The following is a 27547-nucleotide window of genomic DNA, read 5'->3' on the forward strand; positions in this document are numbered from 1 at the left end:
CAAAAACTAAACCAATATCATTGTTTTGACTTTGAGCCCAAGGATGAGAAAAGGACTAGTAAACTATAGGAGGAGTAGAAGTGTCAAAGCGACTAACTCCACTAGTTGTCATTCTTCAAAATAAAAAATGTTAAGAATGTTCTAGTTGTCCAACCCACAGATGGTCTTAGAAGGATCTTGAGAAACAAGATCAATCTCCTCCCCTATCATAATTAGCCCAACTAAAGGAGGCAAAGGCTTCCCAACGAGCCTTAGATTGTCAATCACTGCCATTGACTAGAGAGTCTAACGAAGACCTTGTAGAAACAATTTCCCCTTCTAGGATAAAGATTTACACATGGTAATGAACACCCCTCCAAGCACACTTTTGAAGGACTCTTGTACCAACGCCTTTAGCATGGTAGAAAGAGTGTTTGATGAAGACCTTGATCAAGCTTGATAAGTGGAGGACAAAGAAGAGCCCTTAAGAGAAGAGATGATTTAACGAATTTCTATGGAGGAGGCAACATGATCCCTCAAAGGGGATACCTTGGAGTAGACTCTTGAGGTGAGATGGTTATAGATGATTATATCTTATCTTGAATATTAGACTTCAACAATGAAGCAAAAGACCCCATTTTAGGCTTCTTTTTAGGCTAAGAAGAACCTTCCCATGTAGATGTCCCCTTTGTCACACCTATGAATTTGTCCCTTTAATTTATTGAGATATTCGATTCTTAGATGCCCTCTAAGCCATCCTACATTCTCCGATATGAGAATGTACAAGGAAAGCAACAAGGAAAACGAAACAAGGGAACAAGGTTATAGGGTGACCCTTTCCCTAACTTGTATTACTTCACGAAGTTCACAAGAATTTTCAGCCTATTCTCTTAAGCAAGACTCCCACATTCACTTTGGTGAGTTCATTGCTTTGAATAGCTGGTAGACACATCTATTACTAGGCTTCATCAACCAACTACATAGCACATTCATAAGAACAACTCTAGTTGAATTTAAATATCTTTAGTCAGCTCATTGCTTTATCCATTTTTCATGTGTCCCGTGACTTATTCAAAGCCCCTCTACTACTACCACCTCTTAGCCATATGTAGTGTGTGCAACCTGATCAATTGCATCTGCTCTCTAGCTCAACAACCCATGACATCATATTAGGAATAACCAATTAGCCCATTGCTTGCCACTTGATGATTGACTTGGTCTACTTGCCAACTAATGATTAACTTGATTGAAGCCGCCTATCTCATGTGATAAGGTGTCTTCCTTACTTAGACTGGCTCCAATACTCAAGAGTCCCCCTTATCTTACGCATGTGTCAAGCCATGCTTTGTTGTCGAGCCCAAAAGCATCAACCCACTTAAGCGTTAGTTAGCTTTTCCGTGTGTTTAGCCCATTAGTTGCATGTTCAGACAACCCATATGTGGGGCAAGCCCTCTCTTGGCCAAAATATTTGCAATATGCTTTGTTGTTAAGATCTCTCTTAGCTCATGTATTGCTATGTTAGCTCACATGTGCGCCACCCCACTGATTAATCCAACCGAAGGCAACCATGCTCATATGTGTGTCATAGTCACACCCTTATCGTTGAGCTCATAGGCTACACCACACCCCATGGCATCACCTATGTGTGTGTGCTAGCAAAACCATTCATGTGTCTTACTCATGTTCGATGCCCCTCATGTTGTGCCTTTAGTGTAGCCAAATTAGAGTCATCCTTACCACCTTTGAGTCATGCACCCCCCACTAGGAGAGCATTTTAAACCATTTTCAAAGTCCATAGAGGAGGCATAATAGGTGTTTAAGGAGGCACAATGATTTTTCTAAAAATATGAAAATTTTGAAAAATCAAAATTCCATTTAAAATCTCATCTCAAGGCTTCCTTTACATCCCAAAATTCCACACTTGAATTTTGGCCAAGTCGAGTCGTGGCATATGTTGTGTGCTTCCCTCGCATGCTAACAATGTTTGTTACACCTCTAGCCACGACCAAGCCCTCATATGAACCATTGTAAGCCTCAGTTTTTACCTTACCATGAGGCCTTGTTGTCATATTGTCAAGTCAAAGGTGCCGATACTCTTCCATGACTATAAAACATGAATCCCAAGCATCTCTACCATATTTAATTAAAATGGGAGTATCCATGTCCTTTAAAGTCACTTTCGGATGGAAATGAGTTATGAACTCTTCGAAAGATACGTGAGAAAATGTTTGACAATTCGTCGGGGAAGCCCCATGAATGAACCCAACTTAAGCTGGGCCCCAAAACTAAACACCGACAATACTCTTCAAAAATGATATTGTGACAGGTGGGTCACCTAATAACAACTCCAAAAAATGATATTGTGACAGGTAGGTCACCTAATAACAACTCCACCCATGTAAAAAACAACGAAATATTAAAGAAACAGGGAACATAAAGGAGAAAGAGTTGTTCGATCATCACTGCTCTCTGTCAAATGCATCAGTAACGTGTCGTACAATGCATTCGGCCTCTCCCACTCTCCTGTGACCTTACTCTTCCAACAAGATGGTGATAGTATTAGTATTAAAATGGTGGAGTAACAATTAGGCAAAAAATTAAGATCCTATTTAAAAATAGTTTCTCATTTTTAAAAATAAAAAATGATTTTACTACTATATGATTGTTATTCTTTGAAAGCAATTTTTAAAAATTAATTGAAATAGAAAATAATTTTTAGAAAATAAATAGGAGTTGTTTTCAATGATTTTTAAAAAATAAAAAAAAAAGAATAAATTCATATTTTTTTAAACTTGTTTTAAAAATTATTTTTAAAGCCCTTAATATTTTCTCAACAACCAGACTTAATTAAAAATCCATATTATTATTTAATTATCAATTTTCTAACTAATTACAAACATAATCAATATAAACGTTTATCATGAACATAAATTCTCATGTTTCAATATTAATTTTATAAATGTTTTTAACATGTATTGAGTCATTGATAAAAATAAACATTTTATTGAGAGTCCAATAAAAATCAAACAACCTAACCATTTAATGCCCTTGAGTTCTATCATGCTATATTCAGATTTAAATCACAACTTCAAATATTAGAAAAAAGACCACGCCAAACAAATATAATAAAATAAAATCCCTGAATATCTGATTTCTATATTAAATACATTACAGAGATTATGCGAATTCAATATTTCAATGACATTTTTTTCTATTTACAGAAGAGAAAGGGCTCCTACCACTAAATACGATTTTTAGTAAAGAAAAAACCTAATCTTATGGAAAGATAAAAAAGGAAGGAAAAAATTACATAAAATAGCAGTGTGCCTTCCATCCTAAAATATTGGGAAAAAGTTGCATGTAGCTGTGAAACATCAAAACGATGCGTTTAAATCAATTCGGGGTTTCTTAAAAGCAGATGGAGACGGAACAATGGAGTCGCAGCGAGGGCACTTTGGGTTTTTCCTATATGTCATCACGTACAGCAGGCACACTGGACATCCCGCTGCAAACATCCCCGACGATGACGCCGGCGACGTGGAAGTCGAAGACAACGACCACGACCGCTTCTCTTCTTCATCATCTCCCTCTTCTCTGGTCGTCAACGACGAAGAAAGCGACATCGGAGGCGAGGACCGCTTCTTCGAGGCCTCTTTCTCTGCTCTCTCCAGAGCGGATTTGACCTTGTCGAGAGTGCAGACACTCTGATAGTGGCTGGAAGGGAGCAGCTTCAGTTCGAGGCAACTGTCCTCCAATAGATTCAGCGGCGGAACATTCAAATCTCGAAGCGCTGGTTCTTCACTCCAGGATTTAGGGCTTGGAGATTTACACCTCTGCACATACACTTTCCCTGACTGCAAACAAACAAACAATTCCATTCATCACAAAACAAATTCAAATTGACGGTAGAGAAACAACAAAGAGAAGCAGATCTGTGAAAAATAATCCGGAAAATAGACCTTCAAATCGAGGCGTTTTTCCCAGCCGGTAGGGACTTGCAAATCGAGATCCAGATCGGCGGATGCGGCCTTGGAACAGGAGCCGAGCAAGTCTCTGGTGATGAGGACGGTGGCCTCGTTTCTGAGTTTTTCTTCTTTGCGGGCGTTGAGGATGCGAAGCAGAGAACCGACTTCTGCTGCCATCGGCACCAACCAATGCACAGAGATGTAATGACCTTATATAAATATATATTCAATTATCAGGATCAGTAAATGCAATCCCAATCTATATATACAGATTATGTGCAGCGCTTATATCATATATATATATATATATATATATATATATGTAATTATTAGTTCATTGAAATTGGACCCTCTATTATACGCTATGGTTGGTGTCATATAATCCACGTGTATAATCTTTTATGAGTCTGGTCTTGGAAATTTGAGAATCCACTTGAATAGTTGAAAGTACAATTAATGAGTCATATTTTGAGAATTATATTTTTTAAATCTTTTTATTAAAGATAAGGATAATTTTAATTTGTTTTAATTAAAATTTGGTTTGTAATGTCGTATTTGACGAAGCCTTTTAAAATTCCGTACAAGTACCTTAAAAGTTGAACATGTGTATTTGATGTTTAAATATGTTCTCATCAACCTTTAGGTGTAAATAAGGTTAATTCGGTATTTACTGAATCAAAATAATTGATTTTATATCTGATAAAAACTAAATCAATCAAATTTATATTGAAAAAATCAAAACCAATCAAATCAAGCGTTTTGAGGACGGTTTGATTTGATTTTCGTGAATCAATTTTGACCTAATTTAATAATATTTTTTTAGTTTTAAACTTTGATATAGATTTGTATTTGTTTTTAACCCAAATTCCATTATTTCGAGTCTATATTAAGTCTTAAATCTAATTTATTTTTAAAATTAATAGAAATTAACTTGTATTTGGTGTTAAAAATATATTAAATACATTTAAAATTAATTTTACCATAATATAAAAATAATGAGTTATTTTAATAAAATCTAATATAAATTTTTTTTTATCAAATATCAAATAATTATATATAAGTTTTAGAATATCATTTTTATCTATTAAGATAAAAAAAATCAAAAATTAAATTAATAAATTCGGTTTTCAAAATTCAGAGATCTTTTTTATTTTGAAAATTAAACCGTTTTGATTGGTTTAGGTTTTTCGATTTGACTTACACCCTACTTTGACTTTTTTAAGGGTTCAAAACTCTTGGCAATAATTGAATTGTTTTCAAGCTTAATAATTTATTTATTTATTTAATTGTTGGGAGTTAGTAGGAAGGAATATAGAGTAGATTTAAATGATTTGGTAAAATTAATAATTTAGGTAGGTAAAAAGAAGAAAAATAAGAAAATAGACCTTTCACCGGCTTCAATTAAGAGGAGGTGGGTGTGGTTGGTGTTTAAGAGAGACGTTTGCAATTAGAAGAGGATCGAGGAGTAAAAGAAAAGAAAAAAACACAAGCCATTAATGGGAGCATTTAATGCTTTCATATCCTTTTGTATTAAAAGCTTTCAGACTTGGAAAAACTGCTGCGCCTCGTTTGGACTCTTCCTCCTTCCTCAATTATTGGGCCTGTTTGCTTTCTCTCTCCTTATTAATCTGCCACCTTTGACCCGCTTGGCCTTTTCTTTGCCATACTTAATACTCCTATATTTCCCAATTCATATATACACATTTATTAAATATTTATTACTTAAGCATTCGGAAGGCTCAGCATTTTCTTACCATAAATATACACATTTAAATATGATTAATGATGGAGTATAATTAAAATTAAGTAAAAAATCAATCAAATTTGTATAAAATATTAAATATTTTACAACAGTTGGTGGTTGATAGGGATGGTGATCCGATGGATTGCGTACAAGTTAATTCTACCTTAACTTTATTCCGACCATTCAAAATAATTTCCATTTCTCTCACGCTCTATTTTAACTCCAGTCCAGTCAATTCAAAATAATTTAACTATATTTTAACCCTATTTGGTCTATTTAAAATAATTTTCATTTTTTTTATTAAAAATTTTAAATGAGACAGGAAGGATGAGACATTATGGGTGTGCGAATGTCTTATGCTCATCTCGATCTGTCCCGTTGGTTTAACCTTTCTTTTGAAAATTTTAATTTTTTTTAAATTAATTAAAATATTATAATTTTTTATAACTTGTTTTATTAAAAAAATATATATATTTTATTATTATTATTATTATTATAAATATACATTAAAAATAAAAATAATAATTTAAATTAATTTTACATCTAATAGGGATGGAATAGGACATGATAATATTTGAATATGTTCAGGTTTTAAAAAAATTTCTCAAATTTATACCATATTTATTTATTTAAATTTTAAAGCTTAACGTGGACCACCAATTGCATTTGCCACCGGCCTTTTCAGCCAATGACAAAAATGGGTGGGATGACGGTGCGACATGACTTGATTTCAACTGTTGGAGTTTGAAGAGAGAAAATTTTCGCATTAATGAAGATAGGCTTTATTTCAACATTTATTAGAGAAGACTTTGTAAATAAAAGAAATGGAACAAGACTCAGTCAAACACAATTGGGTCTTGGAGTTGTGGTGAACATTAATTCAATGTAAATATGATATTTATATTTAACTATGAAAAAATTTGTATTTTTTCATATACTAAGAATAATTCTTTTGTGATGATGTTTGATTAATTATTATTTCTTTGATAAATTATTTTAATTTTATAATTATAAATTAATTTGTAATTTTCAAGCTAATTCCAATTTGATTAAGATGATGTTCATTTTTTGATTGAATAAAAAATGTTAAAATATTTTATTTTTTTATTTTTATTCTTTTGTATTTAGGTGATAAACAAAATATGTTGATATCAATCTATATAACTAAACTGAATTTATAGATAATAAGTTCACTTTATTTATATTGGTTGATATAAGTAAATTTTTTTTAATTAAATAAAAAAAGTTAAATATTTTGATTTTTTCTATTTAGCTAAAAAGTAAACACCACTTAAGTGAATTTTTTTCTAATATTATACTGCTTATACTTGTTAATTTATTAATGATGTAATTATACTTGTAGTAAATGTAAAATGAAAATAATTATAATCTTATATATGAGAAATATTTGCTCTTACTATGTTCATAATTAATTAAAAACTAGCCCTTTTGTCTTGGACATTTTCATTTATTTACTTTGTTTTTAATCATATAATATAATTAAATTTAATATATATATATATATATATATATATATATATATATATATATATATATATATATATATATATATATATATATATCTTCTAAATGCAAAATAGTACATTTAAATATCTTGTTTGTCAAAATAGTTAGTACTATAATTAACTAATGAAAACTAAAGTATAAATATGCATATTGAGTTCCACACGTGACTTTACTTTAATTTTATAACCTTTTAAAATAATTTCATTTTTTTTTCTATTTAATAATTCTTTCAATGCATTATCTATGTTTCTCGTTGCAATTATAATGACATATAGATTATTGAAAGTCTAACATTGATTTCCTAAGTGTACTAATAAGGATTAATGACTCAATTAATGGTTTGATTAATTACTTAATTATGAGACATAATTAATTGAGTAATTAATATGTTAAACTAGTCATAAAGTAGCTTAAAGGTGGCTAACAATAGTGTACACTACAAGGAAAATGTCAAAAGATGACGCTTTTTAAGTGTCAAGATAGATATAAGATGACGCTTTTTAAAAGCGTCATATATTAGACTGTCATCTTTTTAAATCGCATACGTTGACACTTTTTAGAAGCGTCATCTTTTTTGCACGTCAACCATGACACTCATAGTAAGTGTCATTATTTGAAACATTGACGCTTTATAAGTGTCATCATATGTTAATAATTTCATTCATGTCAATATTGACACTCAATGAAGCGTCATTGTATAGGTAGAAGCAACATTGACACTCAATATAAGTGTCATCTTATAACTTTTTATTTGTAGGAGCAACGTTGACACTTAATAAAGTGTCATTGTATAAGTAGAAGCAACATTGACACTCAATATAAGTGTCATCTTGTAGCTTTTTTATTTGTAGGAGCAACATTGACACTCATAATAAGTGTCATCGTATAGCATTTTATACCTTGACACTAAAAAAAAATGTCATGTTTTTTTTAACATCAACCTTGACGCTTTTGAGAAGTGTCATATTCTGTTTATTCAAGTAAAGCATGACGCTTTAAAAAAGCGTCATCTTATCTCATATAAAATTTTAATAGCCCAGAAATTAAAATGTCCTAATTATGCCCTGTTTTATAATTTTCTATCAACAATTAAATTAATAATGAAAACTTAATTTAAGAATCTCCATTGACAAAAAGTATCAAATATGGTCTTCCTTTTTCACTATTACAATTTATCCATAAACATCATACATAATCAACAACTAAAACCAACAATTTTACAACTTCTTCAACTTTGAATTGTTCATAACCTTCACTACATCTAGTTTTACATCATTTTTCTTCCAAGTGCAAAAGGATGGTTGTAACTCACTTTCTAGATGCTCAATCTGCAAAATAATTGAGGGTTACATATTTATTAGTATTAACAAATAGTTAAGAAGCAACTTTGTAAATGAAATGTGTATATGCCAATTTTTAAATTTCCAAAATATCTTTCTCCATTGCAATAAATTTCAAAATATCAAACAAACTCAACAAACTCCAATAATTTTATTACACCAAATTTCTAAATATTTTAGAACTCTTATTCTATTTTTTTAAAAAAAAACAGAAAAAAAAAAGTTTTTATCTCATTGACTATTTTGGTATGATTTTTATCTTATTTATGAAACTTCAACCATTAACATCTTCTCATTCTTCTTATAGGTTGTACAAGACATTAGATGTTTTGCATGAGAAGGAACTAAGGAATGAAAAAAAAAACAAAAAAAACTAGAAGTCCGAAAAATTATAAAATTGTAAATTAACATATTTATGTAAAATTATAAAATTGTGTTAAAATATCTATGTTCTTCTTATTGTATTAGTATATCAACATTTAATAATATGAGGATATCTATTATCTAAATATGGAACTTGCATGAAATGATCTCTAAACATGGAATTGATTCATAAAACTTACAATAACCACAACATGTTACCTCAAAATTCTTTTGATGATATATTTTGAATTGTTTGTGGGTGTCCTTCATCAAGAGCAGTAGTGACGTTGTTAATAGAATGACCTATGCCTTTTTGTACAACCTGAAGAATATATAATAAACAATTTAACAACCAATTAGTAAGAGGTGCTATTTCCTTCTTCCATAGGCTTATTTGTAAGAAGTCTTAAACTAACTTCCTATTTTTTATGTAAAAGAAAATGGAAGTACAAGATATTATAGACTTTAAGCCCATTAGTATAGTAGGAGACCTTTATAAATTTAGATTAAAGAAGTTTATAAAGCTAGTAATCTTAAAGACCAAAAATGCTTTTGTAGAGAATAGACAAATTCCTAATTCATGCACATGTAATGAAACTAAAGGCTCTACGAAAATGAGCTTGGACATGCAGGAATTTTTGTAGCTATGCTATTGTAGGATTTCTCCAAATCTAACTGATAATAATTTGTAGAGGAAATATACAAAAGTTGTTACACCTACCATGTCTACTTGGCTTCACCTCTCAATATGCCAACTATACATCAATCATAATAGAGCAACCCCCAAATGATCCATATTGAAAACACTGCCAACTAGGAGTACAAAGATATACATTAACAAATTATCATTGTGAATAAATCCATTATAAAATTAACATTAACAAATATTGACTACATCTTTAAAAGAATATGAAGTTGTATTAGACTATAAGTTATAAGAGGTACCTTCAAACATGAGTAATGATTAACTGAGTCACTAACATAACCCAATCTGATCGAACTTCATTAATTTCCATTTCACTATATGATTTCTTCCCGCAAAACTGAATTGGAGTGACATATACAATTCACTAAGTTCAATTGACCAAAAAAAAAAATGCTATAGTAAAATGACCAACCATATGAATTGAATTGAGTGCAAACCTTTGATGTTAGTTGGTTTGGATTAGCAATGATTTCCTTCATATATCTCATCACATAATACCCACATTCCACACTACCTGGTTGTCTTGGGCACTATAGGAAAAGTATCAACAATTGCAATAAACACTAGAATGATGTTCTTACTTCTTTAGCATCTTATTGATGATCATATTAATAACCATCCATTTTCTAATTTTGTCATAAATTAAGTGGTGAAGCAATATATTTTAATCTAAACAATAAGTACTTACAACCACTTTCACCCAAGTTGGCTCCCTCTTTGATGTTTTCTGTTTTTCCGGTGGGTTGATTCTCATTGCCCTACAAAAAGAATTAAAAAGATGTTATTTAGACACTATCAATTGTATTAAAATAGGAGAAAATATATACTTACATGTTAACTATGTCCTTAAGATCATCACATGGTTGACAGCCATTGGATCAAGGTAATATGCAATCATTTTCTTCATCTCCAATGCCACTAACACCCAATGGAAACTAAAGAAAAGAAATGAAAATTGTAATATAGCATCCACAAATTCAAACATCACAAACTAACTTACAAACACCATATTGATATTTAGGATAAAAGGTTACTCTGGGTTGTATGGAATAAGCATATATTCAGCATGCTTTGTATTCTTTAGTCGATCTGCAATAACCCTTGACCTGTTTTCCTTGCTTCCCTCTCCCATTCCAGCTTTTGAGACCAATGCCGGATTGACAAAAACATATCGTTCGGCCTGCTTTGCATCAATCAACTTTCTATGCAAATGCCTGATTATAACCCACATGACAAGTTATCAACAATCATTATAGGTCATTAGAAAATAACCTTCTATCTCATAATCTTGTGAAAAGTCATTCAAAAATTATAAAATCCCTACCAGATGTAGTATAAAATACAATTGGATGACACTTCTTTTAATGATATTATCATTTCCATATCTTCTTTCATCATGAAGGTCTTGCAACTCTCACCAAAACATCATCTGGGAAGTTTATAGGGTGTGCTCTTGATGTACTCAGCATGAGGCCAACCAATGTCTCAAAATTTTTCATATCTTGTGGTTTTTCACCCTTGGATTTGACTTCAACTTCATTTACTTTTTGTTTCTTTGCTTTCTTAGATGCCTGTACAATTAAGAACCATGGTACAAATCAAATTAACTAGTTTATATATATATATATATATATATATATATATATATAAAGTCACTATAAAGTTTGGTAATTAAATTTACTTACTAAGATGGGAGTACGGATGATGACCAAATCAGTTGGCCACAAAACTTGGTAACCAATTGCAGCCCCAACAGTAGTAGTTTGTCCAGGAATAGGAATGGGAAGGGGTGCACTTGAATCATAAGGAGCATCAACAACTACTAAATAGTTGGGACCACATTCAAGTATAATTGTTCCACCTGCCACTATATTTTCCTTGGTGCCTATGGCCAGCTCACATTTTCTAACCTACAAAACTCAATTCACAATAATCACTTCAATATTAGTGGGTTTATACAAAACTAACATAAATGCATTATCATCATCAATCACCTTATAGCTCCTATTACAATGATAAATGCAATTTCATTTACATTCAATTGCAACAAACTTGCATGATAACATTTCAGTCCATTGCATATAACTCAACCCATAATTTAGACATATCCTATTATATGTTGCCACATCAAAGAAGACCATATATGTTGCCACCAACATTTGAAGTCAATTCAAACAACAAAATTAAATTAAATTATTTCTCGTATTAGAGGAAACTTTGTCATCAAATTAGCTTAACTGAATAAATACCTTCTTCTGTGGTTCTATTGCTTCTGGTGGGGTCACATCTTCAACTTTACGGATTGGCTTATCTACTGCTTCTGGTAGGAGAAGTTGTTTTTGCTTCATGTTTGAACTGCTAACATCAGATTGGGGAATAACAGCTCCTACTTGAGACAGTTTTGCTAGCACTTCTGCCTGAAATATTCTTTGTTCTTCTTTAGATGCTGCTATGAAATCCCTGACAGCACGATCTGCAGCACTATTGAAATATTGGCGAGGTGTGTAGTGCTTCCCTTTGGCCCTAACTCGACCACTATACTCAGGAGTACCCAATGCTTCCACAAGTATATCATTACTTCCACTAACACTTCTACCATTCTCTTGAGACTCTTTCAATAGCTTGTCCTTAAAAAATATTAATTATAAAGTTAAATTGCAAATTTGTTATTGTAAATAACTTATTATAAATATATGTAATTAAAATTGAAAAATATTCACTTACTATTTTCTCAATTACTGGTATGGCCACTTCATCAAAGGTGCCGTCCTTTTTTTCCCTTGCTTTCTTCCACAATATGCTTCGATCAATAGTTTCAGTTGATCCACTTGCAACCATCTTTCAAAATAGGACAATGTATAATATAATTATCATATAACCCTATTATGTATTATGCATAAAATAAATAAAAAGCAATTAATAGGCTTACACTTACCATCTCTTCCTCAAGACGGCATATCCTTTCCTACTTAGATGGTGATTATAAATGTTTCTCTTTCTTCTTTCTTTTTGAATTTCTCGATATTCCTATAAATTAAAATTTTATAATTAATGAATGTGAATAAGAGGTATGTAAAGAGTCTTAATTATACCTTAAAGTTGTCAGACAATCTATCTTTGACAAATATTGTCCAATCTTCATCCTCAATAAAAGTATATTGAATTGGTGGTCTTTTGAGGAGCTCCGGTTGGTCTTCGAAAGGAAGAATGTACTTCACTGTTAGCAAGTTCTTAAAGGACCGAAAGCATTTTCCCATTGTTAACATACAATTCCTCTGCTTTTATGATTTAATGAAAAAGCAGTCTGCACATTAATACCAAACTTTAGTAATTTCAAGAGGTTAAGAATGATAGACATTTTGCATCAAAGTGATTTAAATAAGAAATGGTTACCTCAATGCTGTCCCATAACTTATCCTTCAACTGTTTAGGTACAACATGCCAAGTTTTATATCTTATTGGCACCATAGTGCGTGCTAACACGCCTAAGTAGCTTGTTAGATGAACTGCTGATTCTCCTATGAAAATGCCATCAAGATTGTACTTAACCGGCAACTTAACCCCCTTGCTTCTGTTTTTTATAATCATATGCTTCCGTGTCATCCCTCTGTACTTCCTTTTTATGGGTTTTTCTCCTTCCTTTGTCTCCATTCTTGTAACAAAAAAAATAAAAAATGATAAAGATTAGTTAAAATTATATTGCATATAACCTAGTCAAAGAATAATTGTAAAACATAACTTTTCAAAGAAACAAATCCATAATCATTGCACAATGAAATGTAATAGATCATGAATTCAATAGATCTTTTTAGAATTGTTCATCATATAACAAGGATAACACTTCATTTAAACTTTTTTTTTGTCCCGCTTTGTTTAACATTTCATTTATTTTAAGCAACCCAAGGGCCTTTGTATAAGAAAGCTAAATTTGCAGTAGGAATTTCCTATAAGAATCAACATGGAAGGAGCACGTGGTTTCAACAAGTTCATCAAGTCCATAAGAACTTATGAAAGCTTTTGGACTATCGGTTTGTGTTACATTAAGTTTGGAAAACACAACATGCATATTGATAATAAAAAATTTCATAATTTTTTTACTCACAAACATAACTAATTTAGTATCTTCCATGCACAATTTAGGGAAAAGGTTTTAGTAAATATGTTATTGGGAGATGTTAAAGAATGGTCAATATTTTGTGCAAAAAAATAAAGAAAGGATAAAAATTACCTGTTTTGTGGCTGTTGCAACCCATTCCATGGCCTTTATTCATACATTAGCATTAAAATACAGCTACATAGAGGATTTGTTCTCAATCCAAATCCCCTCACAATCGCCTCGCATACATGTTGCATCTGAGTCATCCATTACATCAAACGCTTCAATTTGTGGCAATGCCCCTATAAAGGGATGGTGTTCAATCGAATTGTCAACAAAGTCTTCACCTCCTTCCATATCCAAGAAATCTTTTTGAGGAGTTGACAAAACAACCGACCATCTTGGATCAAGTTGGTCTTGCACATAAAATACTTGCTTAGCTTGGGATGCCAAAATGAAAGGATCTGATTTATGAGCAATTTTGCTAAAGTCAACTAATGTAAAGCCAAGATCATCAACTTTTATGCCATTTTTATTATCAACCCAATCACACTTGAAAACCGGTATCCTAAACATGGTATAATCAAGGTCCAGATCTCGGTAATAATGCCATAGAAACAAAGCTCACCAAACACTGGATTTTGATCCTTTGCACTTGCGATTTGCATTGTTGAAGCTACAATACTAACTCCACTATTTTGGGTAGCTCGTAAGTCATCTCGTTCCTTGGTATGGTATCGACACCCATTAATGACATATCCATGATATTTAGAGACATAATGGCTAGGACCATGAGCTATCCACTTAAGGGTTTCAGATATAGGTTCATTATTACCAATTGCAGCTTCAATCTGTAATTATAAATAATAGTTATTATGCATGTTAAACATTAGTAAAAAGAATACTTCACATTTTAACACCATTCCAATACCTTTTTTCTCAACCAATAAGTAAAAGTCCGCAGGTGTTCATCCTGGAGCCACTTTTGTCTTTTTGATTGACGAGGATTTTTCAATTTCAACCATTCCATGTGCTCTCTATGTAATTATTTATAAGAAATTCAAAGTTAATGTCTTAAAGTTATTTTAAGTATCAGACACAAATATTAAGTGTTAGTGGTTCTTACTCAATATAAGGTTGAACAATAGTTGTATTCTCTAAAACATAATGATGTGCATGTAACCACAAATTGGAATCAATTGTCACAACTTGACCTCCAGGTATTGGTGCCCCAACTTTTTGGTCAATGTTTGCACTAATAGGAATCCCAATCGCATCTACATTTGATAAATACTCTGTACAAAATTCAATAGCTTCCTCTGCAATATAGCATTCAGCGATACAACCTTCGGGCCGATTACGGTTTCGTACATACCCTTTCAAAACTTTCATGAATCTTTCAAATGGGTACATCCACCTTAGGTAAACTGGTCCACAAAGTCTCACCTCCCTTACAAGATGTACAGTAAGATGAAGCATGATATCAAAGAAGGAAGGTGGAAAGTACTTCTCAAGCAAGCATAATGTCACCACCAAATCATTTTGTAACTTATCCAGTGCAGACACATCAACCACTTTGCTACACAGAGCATTGAAAAAAAAGCTCAATCTGCAAATAGCATGTCTTACATGCTTTGGCAAAAGGGATCGTAATGACATTGGCAATAACTGTTGCATTAATGTATGATAGTCATGCGATTTAAGACCATAAAGCTTCAAGTCTTCCATTGACACAAGGTTTCTCATGTTAGAGCAATAACCTTCAGGAACCTTTAATTGTGATAAAGTTTGGCAAAAAACTTTTTCTCCACTTTAGATAACGTATAACATGCAGGTGGGAGATAAGTTCGATTTGATTCAAACCTTGGCCCCAATTCACACCTTAAGCCCATCTCTAGCAGGTCTAGGCGAGAATTAAGTCCATCTTTCGTCTTACCTGGAATGTTGAGTAAGGTACCAATGATGCTTTCACAAACATTCTTCTCTATGTGCATTACATCCAAGCTATGACGAACATGTAGGTATTTCCAATACTCAAGATCAAAGAATATGGACTTCTTTTTCCAACAATTTGTAGTATTGACATTCAACTTGCCTCGGGAGTTTTTATTTTTTCCCCATGAATTAGAAATGACATCAATTTTCCTTAGGATTTCCTCTCCACTCAATGGTTGCGGAGGTGAGCTAAACTCTTGTTTACCATTAAATGCCTTCTTTTGTTTCCTAAAAGGATGGTTGCAAGGAAGAAATCTTCTGTGACCTGTATATGAGTTCTTTTTCCCATGCTTCAATCTATGAGAGTATGTATCTTCCCCACATATGGGACATGCAAAATATCCTTTAACTACACAACCAGATAAGTTTCCATATGCAGGAAAATCATTGATTGTCCATAGTAGAACAGCTCTTAATGTAAAGACCTCTTGCTGATGCACATCATAACATTCAACCCCTACATCCCACAACATTTTTAAGTCATCCAATAATGGTGCTAAATAAACATCAATGTCATTTCCAGGTTGTCGTGGACCTGATATTAATAAAGATAGCATCATAAACTTCCTTTTCATGCACAACCAAGGAGGAAGGTTGTAAATGACCATTATAATAGGCCAACAACTATGTCTACTGCTCATTGAACTATGAGGATTTATACCATCTGCTGAAATGGCAAGTCTAAGGTTTCTAGGTTCTGAAGCAAAATCAGGCCATCTGTGATCAACTAGCTTCCATGATGGGGAGTCAGATGGATGACGCATTTTACCATCAAATTCTCTTTCTTGAGCATGCCATATGAGGTCTTTTGCAATTTTTGGGACTGAAACAATCTTCTAAATCTTGGAATAGGAGGAAAATACCACATTACTTTTGCAGGGACTCCTTCCTCTTTTTAGTACCTGTTCCATCTAACTTCCACCTTGAAGTTCCACAAGTAGGACAAGAAGTTGCATCCTTCAACTCATTTCTATACAATATGCAATCATTGGGACATGCATGTATTTTCTCATATTCCATTCCCAATGTATTCAATGTTTTTTTTGCTTCATACATAGACAGAGGCAACTCATTGTTTACAGGCAACATATCTCCAAGAATACTTAAAAGCTCTGAAAAGCTTTTATCAGACCATCCATATCGTGCTTTCAGGTTGTATAATTTGACCAATGCAGATAACTTTGTAAAGTTTCTACAACCAGGATATAAAGGTTTTTGAGCATCTTCAAGTAATGTTTCAAACAATTTTGGGTCATTCTTACGATCATCATATGCAACTTGAACCATTTCTATTGTACTATCCACATCGTTAAATTCAACTGTATGATGCCATTCTGCCTTACTAGTTGGTGGTCCACTTGGAGCAGCATCTCCATGCCAATACCATGTATGGTAACTCTGATCAATTCCATAGAAGAATAAATGTTCTCTAATTTTTTTAGGAGTGTGGAATATCATATTACCACACTGAAGGCATGGACATTTAATGGAGTTTTTATATGTGGAATATTGTAATGCAAATGCGATAAAGCTTTCTACCCCATCTGCATAATCCTTTGATCTCCTATCCTTTGACATCCAAGAACGATCCATTTGATGTACAATAAACACAAGTCCTAGATACCACCAACAACTAAAGTTATTAATAAAATCCTATTAATAGGCTTAAAATATATAATCTACCAAATTAAAATTTCCCACATTGTCACAAAACTTAGACCAATCCAAAAAACGACAATGTGCAAGTCATCTAACAATAAGCAATATGACAAGAAACATAATTAGTATATTAGGTTATTCAATATTAGCATAAAAAATGGATCTTAGTTCATTCATGATGTTTGCTTTATTCATGAATAGGAATGAAAAGCAAGATCTAACTTTTAGTCTTCTCTTATATTATTGAATACACCAAGTTTGAAAATTTTAAAAACACATAACCACATGAGACAATGATACCATGAACTAAAACAATTAACGAATGGAACTAAGATTCGAATGAATAGAAGCAAGTGATTTATACATGATTTAGGCATTCTAACATCTCCAACATCCTTAATTTGGTGGTGGTTCCTATCCCATATAGGAATACATAATCCCTATGTGTCAATTGCCAATATACTTAAATTCATTTTAAAGAAATTTCGGCAGCATTTCCCTATAGTTCTCCAAGTACACAAAATGGATAAGGCACAATATGTGACCTTGTCCAAATATGCACCCAGAGAACAAGAAGAAAGACTACCAAATTTTCTAAAAATTGAATTAAGAACAAGCAATTAACTTCATAGATATCATGTTTTCCTATACTGTCCAACTGGACAATTCAAACATCATTTGCAGAGAAAAGATCTTTATCACATGGAAGACAAATTTAGTAGTTGTCAACTTGAAACTGGCTTAAATATACCCACATTTCACATTTTGACAACTTATTGTCTTAGTATGTAATAAGAGAAACTTCTGTCTCACAATGATACTTGAACGAGAATTCTAAGGTTTCATGCATGCATAGTTGATTAAAACTAAAACATAAATACTTATTAAAATATTACATCTAGTTATGTATTATAAATTATTCATATCAATTGCAATGGTGAGAATAGGAAAATATTGTTTGTAAGCATCACATTGTAGGCCTAAGTTCACAAACTTGGCTAAATCCATTAAAGACTCACTACATAAAGTTCATGTTAAAATTGGTTCATCTCCAACCCCAAAATGATTTATCAAAGTTACTCATTTTTTAGAGTCTTGATTAATTAGATAATCAATATAGATACATATAATTTGTATTAATATAATATCATGATATTTTTTTCATTTTGTTTTTAGGCTTAGACTTGGGTAGATTTCCCAAGTAAGGCTAAAGTAGAGCTAAGCCGCACCTTGACATGTGTTCTACTTATGTTGGGGGTGACCATTCTAGTTTGTGGTCATAAGTGGGGTGTCAAATCTCAATTAGTTTATTGAATAGATGAACCAAACATGACGTTATTATTAATTAGATAACATGTTGTGTAACCCATTTAAAAATGAAGTTGAATAGCATCTTTTGTAACATAAGCAATGAAGCCTATGTCAGATTGTGAAGCTTAAATTAATAGTAAATGTTGCACTTCGCTTGGGATGTCGGGGGTCGAGCTGCCTGGTCAGCTCGCGGGGGTTGAAGGGGGCAGCGCCCCCTGAAGAAATTTTTTTTTATTTAATTCGAAAGCCACATGATTCTGCTCATAGGCAGCAATTATTGAGTTCTAAGACACTACATCCCTTAATAAAAATTGTTGAAAAACTTTTTATGCATTCCAAGAGCCCATATCTCGAAATGACATTTCATCAAACAAGTTATAGGCAGTACCTACAACTCCATGGAAAGCAAGCTCCTTTCGGCATAAACCATTGTACACAAATGGAACAACACACCAAAACCATTTCCAAATCTTCCAGAGAACATAAGAACCAAAGAACAAAAACAGAGGAGAGACACAACTGAGCCTAAAAACAGAGGCTTTTTATCGGAGATGCAAACCAAAAAATAACTGATAATAAACAAAAACCACAACAGATTTGCAAGCATTCACACTCAAATCCCAGAAATCAATAGTGAAGAATGTGAATCCATGGGAAAACGAGAACATATGGGCTCGTACCCGACAACTCTCTCTTCAGGGTTTTTTCTTCTCCCTTCTTTTCTTTCCTCTGTTCCTCTGGTTCTTCGACCTTTCCTCCTTGCTTACCTCTTCAACCGAAGGCACCTGCCTTTGCTGCCTCTTGCCTCTCCCAACCTACGAATCTAAAAAAACCCTAGCTTTCGAAATTGGCTGGAGCTTGCTGGTTCAGTTAGAGACAGATTTGGTAATGACTTGAGTGTGGGCATCGGGTATAGAAAAGGGTTTATTACGTTTATCACTTTTTTTTTAATTGAAAAATGTGAGTAATTATAAAATGAACAGAAAATGACGCTTTTAAAAGCGCCAAGGTTGAGGTTCTCCTACAATGGCACTTAAAAAAACGTCATTATTTGAAATGCATTGTACAATGACGCTTTTAAAAGCACCAAGGTTGAGGTTCTCCTACAATGGCACTTAAAAAAGCGTCATTATTTGAAATTCATTGTACAATGACGCTTAAAAAAGCGTCATTATTTAAAAACGTCATTATTTCTCCCATTAAAGCGCCAAGATAATACAAGCGTCATTAATACCCATTTTTTAGAATAAATAATGGCACTTTATATAAGCGTCAAGAAAAAAAACGTCATAAATTACATTTTTTGTAGTAGTGGTAATTTCTATGCGATATCCACAAGTTTTGTGTAGCTGAAAATTTAACCATCTTTCTCTATTTTACTTGGTTGTTGTTTGAGTCATTTGTTTCTATAGGATTCAAGTAAAAGGCCTTTTATAACCTAGTGATTAGGAGACAATTAGAGTGCCTCGAAATTAGATACCTAGCAGCAATTTAACAAGGTTAACCAACTGTTTGCTTTTTATTGTTTAATAAATTTATAAAAATAAAGGTGATAAAAAAAGTTGAAAGATTTTTGGAAAATAGTTACCTAACTTATATGGTGCTAAGTTATAGCTCAAGTGTGAGTTAAGTGGAGAAATTGGAGCTAAAATAAAATCAACTTGCATAATAGGTACAAAAGCGGTAATTATAAAAATGTTGTTTTCTAAATTTATTTCTATACACTAAAATTAGTGTTTAAATGGAACCTTTGAAGTTTTAGTTAAGATTAAGTTCATCAGATACAACCAAAATTGTATGCCTATGTTCTATAGCGATGAATTGATACACATTGGGTACATAAATTCAAACTTTTAGTCTGATAAGGACTTTTGTAGAACTAATTTTCATTTTGTGTTTACTTTAAGTGGTGCGGTTGTTAGTTAGAAAAGTATGAAACAATCTTGCATTGTTGGCTTGACTATATAAGCCAAGTATGTTGCAACTTTTGAAGTTGCAAAGAAAGCTATTTGTATTAGGAAATTCCTCATAGAGCTTAGGGTAATCCCCTTGGTCGAACTACTTATGACATTGTTTTGCGAGAATGGTAGGGTTTGTAGGAATCTTGAATCTTTCTATTTCTTATCCCAAACTTAGGTTAGGAGCATGAAAATCTTCCTAGACCTTTAGATTGCATGTAGTGGAAGTAAATAACACATTTTTAAACATATAAGATTTAGAAAAGTGTTTTAGAAAACTTTACCACAAATTTGAACGTTCTCAAATCAAATCCATGCGGTGAAAAATCAAATCACCATGGTCAGAAGTCTCATAGAGCCACAATTTTTTGCTCGACGACTTTGACTTGATCATTGGCACCAAATGGTGGGGTACTTGAAAGGGTGGAGGCTAAATCTATCTTTTTCTCTCTAGATGGTGGAAAAAGATAATCGACTTTGAACCATAACTTCTATGAGGGCATTTATAGGGTTTCCAAATAGGCTTATGTGACTTGACCCCATTAAGGTCTTGGGTCACTTAATGTAGCCTAAAAATGGTCTTAATTGATTGATTAACCTAATAAGATTGTCTAATTAATTAATTAACCCAATCTAGAAATGTCGTTCACTAACCCATGTGTAATCTAACAAGGTGAAAGTTATTAGCCTTTCAAGACTATTTACTATTCTTGAGTTACAAATTCTCCTATTGTATGATTAACTGACACATCTTAGCTCATAGAGAATGATTGGAACCAAAATATGTGCTCTAATGACACAAATTCAATGTGATTTATGCACTATAAAACATTCAAATCATTTGAATTGACCCAAATCAATGCTAAGGCCCTAACCATGGGTTTAACTTTTATTTTGAAGATATATCTCAGGTTTAAGGAAATAAAAGAGCACAAGTTGAAACCATGCTAGATTTTGAAAGATCAAAAGATTAAATGAGAAATTGAGTGAGTCAAGACTCATGGACAATGAGGCATGAAACAAGATTCATTAAGTTTGCATGGAAATTTGGAACTCAAAATTTGGTGGCAACATGTACTTTAAATTTAAGGAAACATTTGGAGTACTTCCTGAAGTCCATTTTAGGCAAGTTGTATCTTCGAAGGTCTGGAAGTTAGAAACCAATGCTTCAAATGGTGTGCAAATAAGAGCTGAAACAAGGAAGTTATGTGTGTTTGAAGTAAACTGGTTAGAGAGGAAAACTAAGTTTGAAATTGACAACTTGAGTTCGAAATAGTTTTTTGCCATTTAAAACCCAATGAAATGCAAGGAAACTTTTAGAAGAGGCCAAGTTCGAATCGTACTACTTGTTTCAAGCAAGAGGCATACATTTCAAACTCGAAAACATGGATTTTTTGCATGGGTAGTCGGTGAGTTCGAAATTCCCTGTGAATTTCGAACTCATTATGCTGATTTTTGAATAGAGCTTTTCCTTCCACTTGTGAGTTCGAAATTGATTTTGCACTCACCCAAAATTTGAACTCAGCCATTGGTGATTGAGTTTGAGTCCCAAGACACGTTGAAACGAGTTTCAAAGGCCTCCATTCAATTCAAAATACTTTGTACTCAATTAGAACTCGTAATTTTTTGAAGCTCTTTTAGGTTGTTTATGACTTTTCCTTGTAATAAGTGGCCAATGAGAGGGTACCACATGTTAGGTCATTGATGATTCTATATAAACTCTCTTGGTTCTAGGTTTTAGGCGAGAAAAATATGGATCTTGGATATTTTTATGGGAGTTTGACACTTTGTGGGAAAAAAAACGAGAACTTTGGTTTGTTTTCTTTTCTTCTTTATTATATATTTTTCTAGTTTCTTTTGATTCAAGTTTTGGATTTTTACCCTATTATGGATTGTGAATATGAAATCACCCTTATGAGAGGCTAAAAAGCCAACTTGAGGCTTAAAGCATCAAAACCTAGGATTAAATCTAAAGGGAAACAATGGGTAAATTATTATAACAATAAGATTAATGATTGGTTGAGTGACAATTTATCAATTTCTTTTATCTTATCCTTGTGAGTTAGTTTAGGGAATGATACGATAGGTTATTACTTTATACTAGTGATTCTTGGTAACTCTTGATCATTAGTTATCCCAGTCTTCTTCATCGTTATTTACTCAAAAATAAAGTTATAAGGAGTAGGAAGGGTTAAAAAGCCAAATCTTAAACTAGTAATCTATCTCATTAATTTGATGGTTTTAGGAATCTATTTTAAAAATGGGAAAATTAGGTTTTAGATGCAATTTTAAGTTATGAAACTCAAGTTGATCGCGAGCGGCCAAGGATCCCAAAACCCTAAGATCACTTTAGTTAAGAAACCCTTGTTATCTTTATTTCTATACCTTAAGTTAGATTATGGAAAGCCCCAAACTTGAATCGATTGAATTAAAAATCAATTTTCATTTTGTTATTAATTTAATTTCATTCACTTAGTCTCATTTCATAAAAGATAATTCCCAGATTGCTTTTTCACTTTAGGATTCAAACAAAAGCAATTCATTTATTCTAGTATTGAGAATTTCTATAAGCCAATCCCTGAGGACGATTCTTGGAGTACTACAAAAGCCATAGTGACTCTTTCTCTGGTTTTTCTTGACTAGAGATGCTACGTCAAAAGGCTTAGTATTTTGGATAACAAAGAAGAACGGTTAGAGAACTTATGTCAAGTTTCACTTAAGGAACTTCCAAAGGAATAGTTTGCATGAACACATCTCCTTAAGATAACCCAAGAGGATATTCTGTCTCAATCCCATGAGATATTCTGGTGTCTCTATTGAGAATATCTATTACTATCGACTTTAATTAATAGTGACCCAATCCATAGGGAATATATGATTACTTTAGGATCTTACTCGTAGGTTAGAGCTATTATTTATTTTAGCACAAACTCGATATTCTCTCAAAGTTGAGAGACAACATGATAAAGTAGCAAGGTAAATTTATGATTACTCGATAACCTTATGTCCTGACTCATTATAGGTCATGTTACTATGTAACCATACACATTAGTGCACTTTTTCGATAACTAAGACTTGTCATCCCTCCAATTAGGAGTAATATACTATAACCTTTAATGGGTTGCCTAGGCCCACATACTGACTATGAACACGTCATCCACTTGTAAGGAACACATGACTTGGATCTTTCATGCAATTCCTAATGCACTCAAGTCATGTACAATACAAGAGATGCAAGCTATAATGCTTACAAAGTATAATACATGGAATGAAGATAAATAAAAGTGAAACAATAACTTTATTAACAAATAATAAACTCCAAAGTTTATTACATCATGTCATGCTTTTAAGGGTTCTATCCTAACAAGGTTATGACGTAATCTAAAGAACCAAGGAACCACCAAAAGGGTAAACACAATGGGACGAAATACCACCTTATACGTTATTGTAGACAAACAATGTAGTTATGGAGAAAATACCTTTTATCGAGGACCTGATAGATCCTTTCACCAAGAATTTGTCGAGTAGAGTCTTTGATGGTCATAAGGATAACATAGATGTCAAATGTATTTCTAAGATTCTTTGAGAGTTAGTGTGAGATTGTTGGGATAGAGTTCTTAAAAGCATTACATATTGTAACAATAAATAGATGTCATTAATATTTATAATATGATTTTGGTTTTTCATTCACTATATTTTCCATGCATTATCCATGATAATTATTTGGGCCTTACATCACTTGCGTTTCATATGAATTAGGTACATTAGAAGTTGCAAGGGAGATCTAAGTGATTATGGGTTCCTTGCAAAAAGATGAGTAGTTTATAGTTGGTTTATGGATTTAGGCAATCCATTTGAGGATGCAATGCACTACCTCCTAATTGGAGGGATGACTTGTCTTAGTCATCAAGATGAACTTCCCATGGTGAATGAACTAGTATGTATGGTTACATATTGGACTAAACTTATGGTGAGTCATGATATTGGCTATCAAGTAGTCATGACTTCACCAAGTTACTATGTTACATGAGCTCTCAACCTTAAGAAAATATTGAGCTAGTGTTGAGATCTTTAGTAGCTTTGACCTACGAGAGAGATCTTGAGGCAATCATATATTCCCTATTGATTGGGTCACTAATGATTAAGGTTGGTGACAACAAGTATCCTCAACATAGGTGACAATTTTTCTTTATTGTCCAAAAATACTAAGCTTTACATAGCAATTGATGTGGCTAAGAAAAACTAAAGAAAGAGTTACTATGACTTTTGTAGTATTCCAAGGATCATCCTTAGGGATTAGCATATAAGTATTTGTCAAACTAGGTCAACAAATTCGCTTTTGCTAAGTTCTTTCAATTAAGAAAAATATGGTGGGGATGAATTGAATGGAAATTAATATATTAAAAGAATCCTTAGAATTACAACATGTAAAGTGAATGATTTGTAATTCAAATAGTTAAGATTTAAGAGATAAAAAAAATTCAATTTTGAGGGTACATCTTCAAGCGAAACAAAAGTATATAATTGAACTAGTCAACAGGAAATCAAAACATATGGTCTTATGAGGTCAACCTAAGTCTTGTTCCTTATAGTTGAGTCTTGCCCTGATTTTTATTATTTTATTCCATAATTGAACTAGTCAGCGGGAAATAAAAACATATGGTCTTATGAGGTCAACCTAAGTTGTGTTCTTTATAGTTAAGTCTTGCCCTAAATTTTATTATTTTATTCCATTTTAATTAAATTACTTGACAGATGAATGGATGTGAAATCTAAGTATAGATATGAGATCTTAGGCTTTTACCACTCCAAGTGGATTTGACTTAAAGAACTATTAATAAAGAATTACTAAGAATCCCTAGTATTAAGGAATAAGAGATTGTAACAACTCCAAAATCAAACAAACCTTTGAGGGTATTTTGTTCTTGATATTATTACCTTAACTTTTCATTCAATTTATTATTAAGTCATGCTTCACCCTTTGATTTCTTTTATATCTAACCATAGGTTTTCATGCTTCATCCTCTAAAAATAGCCTTTTAGCCTTGCATGGGTGTACTATCACTCATAAAGATATTATAAAAAGATAAAAACACATGCTCTAGAATTCAAAAATCAATAATAATTTCATTTATAAAAAATTAGAAGAAAACAAATTCAAAATATTCCTGTCTTTTCTTTGAAATTTTTTTTATGGTTTAGATCAAAACCTTACATGAGGTATGTTCCTACGACTACTTACTCCATATAAATTCACTAAAATATAGCTAAAAGTAAATAAAAACAAACTTTAAAATGTCCGGGTTCCATCATAGGCTAAAGGAGTACCAAAAAAGTGCCAAATTTTGAGAATTCATAGGTCATGCCGAGTTAGAGTAGTGCATGTCAAATAGATTTCGACATGAATTTCAATGAGGTAAGTTAGTAATTTCAACATGAAGTACTGCTATAGACCATTGTGTCCTCATAGCACATGCCATCATACTTATTACTCCTTGCCTTACGCCTTCATGTAGTACTCATATAGGTTTCCCTTAAAGGGAATCTTGGATCATCAAGTTCCTTATCGCAAGTTCATGTCAGGTTCATGAATAACTTCCAAGGGCTCTAGATCCTAGCAACAAAAGAAAAGAAAAAAAATATAATTTTTAATATTAGGATCTAGAAGAACAATGTTATAAAAAACTTTACCTTGGATTTGGTTGTTCCCAAATTGTTTCCACACGTGAAGTGTAGTTTCGTAGTAGCTGAAAACCTCATAAACCTAAGATCTTGCACCTGATGGCTTTTGCTTGATCTTGGCACTCAATTGGTGGGGAGAAAGAGATGGTAGAGGCTATGACTCTCTCTCTTCTCTAAAAGTGGAAGACAACTCTCTTAGAAACCTTAATCCCTGAGGGGGTATTTACAAGGTTCCCTACTAGGCTTAAGTGACTTAACCCCATTAGCCTAAAATGGGTTCTAATTGATTAATTAGCCTCACAAAACCATTTAATTAATCTATTAGCCAAATCCAAAGATCTTGTTCAGTAACCCTTACACAACCTTACGTAATTATCAAAACACACTTATACGCAAAAGTGAACCTAGAGCCAATCCAACCCTCATAAACCTTATCATCAAGGTATATGAGCTTGAACAGGAACCACTTCGACCCATAGGAGTACTAGCTCCCTCATATTCTAATTTTGAGGTGTATTCAACATCCCACCATAGAGAATTAACTACCCATATCTTATGCAAAAACGAGATGAAATTTGGATTTGCAACTTCCTATCCATTACATGTAAACTCCCCATTACATGTAAACTCTCTATGAACCAGTGTCCATAATTTAATAAGGTAGTGCTATCACCTATCAAAATTAACTATTTCATCATTGAGTTACAAATCTCATTTATTATGTGATCAATTGATATACTCTACCTTCAAAGAGCATATGTCAATTTTCCACTAAAGAAAAAACTATGACCATAGTATTCTAAATCACATGTCTTTCGGATCATCCAAGAGGATATATTGTCTCAATCTCCAATCGCATGAGATATCATGGTGTCTCTATTGGGAATACTTGTGAAACTCCTAATTGTTAGGATATAACTCTTAAAAGTCTAACACGATGTAATAAATATGTGGATTTTTATTATTATTTAATAAGGTTTTAGTTCACTTTTATCTATCTTATTTCCATGCATTATATCTTGTAAGCACTTTAACCTGCATTTCATTTTTATTGTATATGACTTAGGTGTACGAATTTCATAGAATATTCAAGTTACGGGTTCATTGCAAATAGATGACTAGTTCACAATTAGTTCGTGGGTCTATGCAACACATTAGAGGTTGTAGTACACTACCTCCTAATTAGAGGGATGGTTGATCTTGGCTATTGGGATGAGTTTTC

General features: G+C 32.5%; 2 protein-coding genes and 2 long non-coding RNA genes across 4 annotated transcripts; all 4 read right to left on the bottom strand.

Annotated features, from left to right (window-relative positions):
• Positions 1-3100: 3100 nt before the first annotated feature.
• LOC117922978 lies at positions 3101-4169 on the bottom strand. The gene is made up of 2 exons (XM_034841222.1): positions 3939-4169; positions 3101-3833 (listed from the first exon to the last, which is right to left on the bottom strand). Exons 1-2 carry the CDS (start codon positions 4119-4121, stop codon positions 3354-3356), a joined length of 663 nt encoding a protein of 220 aa, XP_034697113.1. The 5' UTR covers positions 4122-4169; the 3' UTR covers positions 3101-3353.
• Positions 4170-8496: 4327 nt separating this feature from the next.
• LOC117924186 lies at positions 8497-9706 on the bottom strand. The gene is made up of 3 exons (XR_004652737.1): positions 9640-9706; positions 9138-9240; positions 8497-8543 (listed from the first exon to the last, which is right to left on the bottom strand). It is a non-coding gene; the product is annotated as an uncharacterized LOC117924186 (long non-coding RNA).
• Positions 9701-10508, bottom strand: LOC117924187. The gene is made up of 5 exons (XR_004652738.1): positions 10456-10508; positions 10313-10382; positions 10062-10154; positions 9864-9961; positions 9701-9731 (listed from the first exon to the last, which is right to left on the bottom strand). It is a non-coding gene; the product is annotated as an uncharacterized LOC117924187 (long non-coding RNA).
• On the bottom strand, positions 10135-12896 carry LOC117923048. Its single transcript, XM_034841303.1, has 10 exons — positions 12717-12896; positions 12349-12462; positions 11874-12251; positions 11310-11534; positions 11076-11195; positions 10949-11037; positions 10659-10838; positions 10484-10559; positions 10313-10382; positions 10135-10154 (listed from the first exon to the last, which is right to left on the bottom strand). Exons 1-10 carry the CDS (start codon positions 12888-12890, stop codon positions 10135-10137), a joined length of 1446 nt encoding a protein of 481 aa, XP_034697194.1. The 5' UTR covers positions 12891-12896.
• Between the last annotated feature and the right edge of the window lie 14651 nt (positions 12897-27547).

The sequence above is a fragment of the Vitis riparia genome, chromosome 10 (genome assembly GCF_004353265.1).
Source record: "Vitis riparia cultivar Riparia Gloire de Montpellier isolate 1030 chromosome 10, EGFV_Vit.rip_1.0, whole genome shotgun sequence".
Taxonomy (NCBI): Eukaryota; Viridiplantae; Streptophyta; class Magnoliopsida; order Vitales; family Vitaceae; genus Vitis; species Vitis riparia.